The sequence below is a fragment of the Arvicanthis niloticus genome, chromosome 1 (assembly GCF_011762505.2).
Source record: "Arvicanthis niloticus isolate mArvNil1 chromosome 1, mArvNil1.pat.X, whole genome shotgun sequence".
Taxonomy (NCBI): Eukaryota; Metazoa; Chordata; class Mammalia; order Rodentia; family Muridae; genus Arvicanthis; species Arvicanthis niloticus.
Window position 1 is genome coordinate 120,539,839 of NC_047658.1, and position 7,534 is coordinate 120,547,372.

The 7,534-nt window shown below is 38.1% G+C and overlaps 1 protein-coding gene across 2 annotated transcripts; it reads right to left on the reverse strand.

Annotated features, from left to right (window-relative positions):
* Positions 1-915: 915 nt before the first annotated feature.
* On the reverse strand, positions 916-4,667 carry LOC117722385 (olfactory receptor 5AN1-like). 2 transcript variants are annotated; one of them, XM_076917883.1, is made up of 4 exons: positions 3,940-4,667; positions 3,546-3,591; positions 3,386-3,452; positions 916-2,446 (listed from the first exon to the last, which is right to left on the reverse strand). In XM_076917883.1, exons 1-4 carry the CDS (start codon positions 4,081-4,083, stop codon positions 1,495-1,497), a joined length of 1,209 nt encoding a protein of 402 aa, XP_076773998.1. In that variant the 5' UTR covers positions 4,084-4,667; the 3' UTR covers positions 916-1,494. The 2 variants fall into 2 exon arrangements, with proteins under 2 accessions (XP_076773998.1, XP_034377379.1); XM_034521488.2 differs by lacking the exons at positions 3,386-3,452; positions 3,546-3,591.
* Between the last annotated feature and the right edge of the window lie 2,867 nt (positions 4,668-7,534).

Consider the following 7,534-nt stretch of genomic DNA (forward strand, 5'->3'; position numbering starts at 1 on the left):
GATGAATTAATGTGAATGACTAGAGTTTGAAATTTTGGGTTGTTGAGTATCTGGAGTTTCTGATCATACTAGTTCAGATGTTAAAGGCATGAGGTTCTGTTCTGCTGAAGAAACAACTAGAAACTCAAGAGCTAAATAACAAAGATTTCTTTTGTTTACTATTCCATAATCCACCAAGGTCAGCAAAGGTCAATCAATTTGATCCATCTCCCATATCTCTACTGATAGAACAATGTCTGCAACGTTGCCCATTCTAGTGGCAAAGTGAGAAAGCACAAAGGACAAAGTGTGACCTAACTCTGAAGGTTTCTTCCCACAAATCTTTGCATCATCTCTGCTCCTCTTTCATTAGGCAAAACTCATCATAGATAATAGTGATTTTGAGCATTGTCATGTATAATCCTAAGTGACAAAGAAAGTAGAGGAAAGTAAATTTGGATCAAGCCATTATCTCCTAATTATGAACTTGTTTTCACGTGCCAAAACATAGAGAAGTATCCAGACTCTAGAAAACAGGCCATCCAAGCTCCTTTCAGACACTGCTGTTCAGGGTTCAGGATCTTTGAGGGATACTTAGAAGGCTCTTGATATTGTTCTTTAATCTTACAGACGTGTATATTATTTTAACCATGATCTGTTAATTTTTAGAAAATTGATTATTCAGTAACTTACTACAGTAAATGCATGTGTGTACTGCCATAAGAAATAGAACCTATATTTGAAATATTGAAGCAATTTCATAGTATTATTCCAATGTGTATATTAACCAAGAACAAATTGCCATGGTTTAAGAGAGAAAGTAAGAGTACCATAGTATCAGATTCAGCTAATGGTCCTTTGGAATTTAAATTTGAAATCTTATGTGAACTCTGATTTCAAAAATCAAATAATCACACTCATAGTAAATGAACAAACTGTTTTCTTCATCTTTACTAAAATCTTAGTCAGCATCTTTTTCACTTACTCAGTTGCTAGTGGAGGCAGGAACAAGACCCAAAAATTCATAGATGATTAGCACTGATTTGCCTTAGAAACACATTAGTGTCAGAAGTAGTTTTTTTCCCAGGAGGCACAGGCAAGTAAATGTTAATTTTATTCCTTCCAATAGGAAGCTTCTTGTTCTTAACAAAGAACAACCTTGGTATCTACCAGGTATTTATTATGATGAATTAAGCCATTTGTCAGACAAGAGTTCTGAACCTAGGGATGCTTACAGCCTTCTGTAAGGACAGGATCCAGGGCTGAAAAGTCTTCAATTACAGTAGCAAAAACTTATAAATTTGGTTGTTTCACAAATACTGTGGATAAATAATGAAAGATGAAGCGTTTCTGATGGAATATGAAAAGGATAGACCTTCAGAACTTACAAGGATCATTTTTCAGTAGCACGAAATCAGTCACTGTCCATATTGCTATTATCCGTTTGATTGTTTTTTCCTTATGGAAGTAGGTAGTTTGTAGGAAAAAATCTGTCAGAAATCTCAGACTCTTTTATTAGCAGCATCCAAGTTTCTTCTGTAACCTCTTTACAGCATCTTTGATATCCTTGTTCCTCAGACTATACACCAAAGGGTTCAACATAGGAATCAACACTGTGTAGAAGACAGACACAAATCTGTCAAAGCTAGAGGAGCCACCAGAGCTGGAACTCAAATATACAAAAGCACTGGAGGTGTAGAATAGGGAAACAGCTGTCAGGTGAGAAGCACAGGTGTTGAAGGCCTTGGACCTGCCCTTAGCTGAAGTGATCTTCATGATGGACACGACTATATAGCCATAGGATATTATGATGGCTATGGCATTTGAAAGACAAAACAAGATTGTTAATATGAGAATCACTACCTGTGCAAAAAACGTGCTAGAGCAGGATAGATTTAACAGCTGGGACATATCACAGAAAAAATGTCTGATGACATTAGGTCCACAGAAGTGGAGCTGCAGCAAGGCACATACCAGAGATACAGAACCTAAAAGTCCTCCTGTATAGCTTCCAATCACCATCCGAGCACAGAGGCTGGGTGACATGATTGATGAGTAGAGAAGAGGGTTACAGATGGCAGCATACCTGTCATAGGCCATGGCTGTCATGAGGCAAGATTCACTCAGCCCCATAGTAGAAAACATAAAGTATTGAACTATGCAGCCCACAAAGCTGATAGTTTGCTTTTCCTGGAAGAGGTTGGAAAGCATCTTTGGAACTGTAGAAGTGATATAGCAGATGTCTATAAAGGAGAGATTACTGAGGAAGAAGTACATAGGTGTGTGGAGACAGGAGTCCATCCTTATTAAAACAACAAGGGACAGGTTCCAGGTCAGCGTTGTAATGTACAGGATGAGGAACATAACAAAGAGCAGTGCTGTGATTTGGGGAAAATCAGAGAATCCCAGGAGGATGAATTGTGTGATCTCAGTAATATTTCTGTCTTTAATCATCGCCTCTTTGATCCTAGGTAGTATTTTGGAGGGGAAAAAGAACAAATCATTAACATTTTCTATGTCTTTTTCTGATTCTGGAGCAGGAGAAACCTTTCATTGCCTTTCCATAGAAAGAACCCTGTGTTTCCTTTCCATCTGTCATTGGAAACCTGCTAATTTTCCAGATCTTACCTGATTCATAGAATGTCAAGATGATTTAAAGAGATAATTAAAGCTTGACTGGAAACATTTATTAATGCACCCATGAAATTCCTGAGCATATGAAATAGATGGCAGATGTGATTGAAATAAGTGGCTTTAGTAGTTTACTGACACTTCTGAGTGTAATCGCTCCTTCAGGCTCATGACTGTAGATGTTGTACTTTCCAAATAAAAATGAAATAATTCTATATCCCAGATTATAAATTTAGTAATTTTTATTATCTTTTTAATTTAGGGAAAGTTTCTCTATTCATAAGAATTTCTCAAATGCTTTTCTAGTATATTTAAGCAACATTTTAAAAGTAGCCTGCCTTATTATATAATTTGTAATTGTGAGAGAATTACTCATGTGTGCCCAATAAAATCATGGACTAATTCTTTGGAAGCCTTCTTATGATACACCCAGTCTGGAAGTGGGCAGTCCATTCTTGTCTTTAAGGAAAGATTATCTCAGTTTCAGGGTATTTTTGTTAGTTGGATAATGCCATATCAGGTATGTTGTCAACGGTTCAGAAAAAGATGTTTAGGATGATGCCCTTTGCAGTATGAATTTGTCTATGTTACTTAAGATTACTAAAGTTCCTCTTCTCCTAACAAACTGAGCCCTAGTGCTCTTGAACCCCAAGTTTCCTGGGAGGATTATGAGTATCCCAGAAACACCTACTTAAAGTCTTTAGTCCAGGGAAACTCTTGATCTATTACTTGCAATAGATTTCATTCTTGTTTAGTTTAATTTGTTTTTTTTTACCTGTATTCTGGTAACATGGGTTGCCAAGTTCGATGTATTCTGTGTAGCCCACCATCTCCAGAAGAGACTGGGGAAATGTAGATTCTTATTTTCATTTCCAGTAATAAAATTGTTTTGATAATTTTTTATTTGGTAAAGGGATTATTCTAAATATACTCACTGTCTTTGATAAATATGTTCTCTGTGTTCACCATCTCTCTGGACAGCTAGAGAAGGAAGTTTCATGATGTAAACTTTGAATGGAAAATTCGTTAGGTACGAGTAGGCTAGTGGAAGTGTTTCCCATGCTGACCTCACAAAGATGTGATCAGATTGAGGTGTGTGAGGCACAAAACCAACTGAAGCAGAGAATGTTATTGAGTTAGCAATGATTCAAATTAAAGAAGCCAGAACCCATGTTATCTGCTCCTTTTGTTTGAGTTTGGGTATCTGCTTTGTCATCCTGGTGGTCTCAGACTTGCCATGACAACCAAGGATAAAAACAAAATGTTCTTTGTGGCCTTCCAAAAGACAAAAGAAATGACCTGAGCACTGTTTCCTTCCTTAACACTTACCTTATCTCCAGCTAACCAGAAGTTATGGATCAAGCTGTGCATCTCTATACAGATTAAATTCTTATATTTAAAGCAGATTTCTGAAGAAGAGAAATAAAGTTTTATCCCAATGATGAATAGATGGGGAAGGGTAGGCAAGCACATTTTTTATCTCAGCCAACTTTCCTGAAACAAAGTTAAGTTTGTTTTAAGTCTGGTCTCTCTGGAAGCCTTACACAACTGTCAGGATTGACATCCATTGTTGCTTTGTTTTGAAGATCCCCCCTATTCCCTTATAATACAAGTCAACACCCAGAGGGCAGTAAATGTCACAGTAAGATATTTAAGAACTTAACTTGCACCTCATGCCCCAAATTAATGCAGACTTTTATGTTTGAAATAATTCTATTCATTGAAGTTTAGTAATCTGTGGAAAGAGAAAGAAAATGGTTTTCAGGGTAAGGAAGTTTGAGAGAGGTGAGGAGAGATGGATGGATGAGGTAAATAGCTAAAACCCTTGTCCCATATGAGTCCTACTGTAGCAGCTGCATAGGTCTTGACAGAACACAGATTCTGCATTCAAAGTCTTGACATTTAGTCCCAATGCAAATCCTGAAAGAAGATGTGGGGTTGGAAGGTTCAAGCTTCCTATTTTTCTTTCTGTGAACTTTCCAGTTGACTGCTATGGTTCTCCTTAGTGGATGCTTTTGGCCATGGACTTAGTTATCCACTCACAGCAACTGAGACAACAACACGGGGATCCTGTTGAGATTTAAGGTGGAAAGAGAAAAGCCAATTACAGGGAAATACTACAGATACTTACTCTCTGGTGTAATAGTTGCTAGGGTGACTTCCCTAATGATTTTGGGCCCACTTTGCCATGTGTATCAATTCTCCACTTTCCACTGGTCTTTTAATTATCTCATGGTTATTACTCTATGGACCTAAGAGCTATTTGTAGAAAGGACATAGGAAATCTTCTAGTTCTCAGGCTCTCAACTTTTAGGTTGCAATCATAATCAGAGATGTTAAAGGATTTTCCTCTAATGGTACACCTGGCTAGTCACATAGCTAGATAACAGTTGTTTGCAGTTGCATACACCACCCTGTAAATACATACATTTAAATACACAGAGATTTATTTCTTCAAACTCCTAACCTAAACCAATCATCCTAACAGTGATATTATTTCCATGTACATGAGAGGAAATTCCAGATGGGAGACATACACTAGTTCTCTGTTATCACGGTAGGGACTTAATATGATTATGACTTTGAATGTTGCTATCACAGAACTCTGATAGAATTCTGTAGCCTACAGCTGTGCAACTTTGTGTAAATTAGCCTCCCCAGGCCTCCTTCCTGTTGCCCACTAAATGGATTTAGCAGTAGTTTCTAGTTCATAGCGAGCTCTCATAAAGAGTCTAAAGACATAAAACAGTGTGTAGGTATCACATCAGCTTGCAGCTGTATGTATGTAGCATGCAGGTTATACACTCTGCTTTGCCTTACAACTCTTTCCAATATATTATTCTGCACTTCTAGGCCTTCATGAAAAACACCCCGTTCATTATAAATATCTACTTCTTCATCTATGTGTGAGGCCATGTGGAATTTCCCCTGTACACATTGGTATGTCTACTCATATTGGCAATATACTGTCCTTGTTCTCATAAGTATATTGTTGAGAGTTCATGGTTTATTTTCCACCATCATGTCTAGGGAATAGAATCTTCTAACATGAATCCCTGATCTCCGGTTCCTACAATCTTTCTTGCCTTATCTTCTTTAATTTTTCTTGAAGCCTTAGATTTAGGGTTTGCATTACAGATGTATCCATTAGTGTTGAGCACCCCCAAAGACACTTGTACCCATACATATAATGGTATATACATACATGTATATACATATGTATACAATACAATAAAAAAGAGATTATGAATTTTGGAGGTTGTTAGGAGATTGCTTCCAATACAGTTTAAAGCACACTTTGGGTTTGTAAATGGCATTTAAGTTTAAATGTCTGAAGCTTGGGATGTGGCTCAGTCAGTAAAGCAACTGCAGCATAAGAATGAGGATCTAAGTTTGAAGAGTAAATGTTCACACCAAAGCCAACAAGCAAGTTTTGCTAAAGCAGATAGACTGAGGGTGCCTGTATCACCAGTAAATAAGGTCATAATTAATACTTTCTGTTATACTCAAAATATCCTCCAAAGTTTGGAAGATTGCCCTAGAGCTTTACATTTTTAATTGGCCTTATAAGGATTTCATACATGGACACTGTGTTACTTCCTCCCTTCCCTCTACCTATACATTGCCCTTGTCTCAATATTCTTAGAGATCTATCTCATGACAGCGGCCTGGAATGTGAGCCTTATCATGTTCATCAAACTGAACAGCCATCTCAATATACCTCAGTAAGCTCACCTTTCAGGATATTTGCTATGTTTTCAACATTACCCTCAAGATGCTTTCAGAATTCTTCAGGAAGCACAAATCCTTCTTCTTCTTCTTCTTCTTCTTCTTCTTCTTCTTCTTCTTCTTCTTCTTCTTCTTCTTCTTCTTCTTCTTCTTCTTCTTCTTCTTCTTCTTCGTTTTGTTTTTCGAGACAGGGTTTCTCTGTGTAGCCTTGGCTTTCCTGGAACTCACTCTGTAGACCAGGCTGGCCTCGAACTCAGAAATCTGCCTGCCTCTGCCTCTGCCTCCCAAGTGCTGGGATTAAAGGCATGTGCCACCACTGCCCGGCATCCATCTTCTTTGTGGGCTTCACCATGCATTACTTCTTTCAAGCCTGGCTCTGGAAGACTGCTGTCTTCTGAAAAACACAGCCTATGATTGGTAGGTTACCATGTGTAATCCCCTGCTCTTCATAGCCATCATTTCCCAGTCCCTCTGTGTGCATATGGCGGCAGAGTCTTGTATCAGTGAATCCTTTGGCTCATTTATTCAACTGTGAGCCTTGCTTCAGCCCAATTTCTGTGGGCCAAATACCAACCATTTTTTCTGTGACCTGCGCCAGTTGCTCACTCTCTCTTGCTCTGATACCTTTCTTTTCTAAGTCATGGACCCTGTGCTCACAGTGATCTTTGGGATCACATCTGTCTTGGTTAACATGTTATCTTACGGTTACGCCATCGCTACTATTCTTAAGATCACATCAGCTGAAGGCAGATAAAAGGCCTCCAATACCTTTTTAAACTGATTTGAGACGGTTAGCCTATGAGTTAAGGGACTATAGCAAATTCATGGCTTTGAGTTTATTGTTGGGGTGTATTCTATATTTTATTTAGAAATAGCTGAGAGGAGTTAAGAGACAACAATCCAGATTACCTTACATGGATAGTTGGTTTTCAAAACGTCAGAAGTCCATAGAATTGATGTTACAAATATTTCTATATTAATGTTCATCTTGATTAGAAACCTGTCTGCTCCTGACAGCTTCCTGTCATGGATTCTAAGAAGAAATTGAGCATCCTTGGAGTTACTCCAGTTATGCGGTTACAGCCACTAGGAAAGAATTACCTCTTTCCATCTACAGACAAATTACTGTCCAGAAAAGGACACACTTGCAGAATAGTTGACTGATTATATCTGCCTAGACAGAGTAATCAGCCCT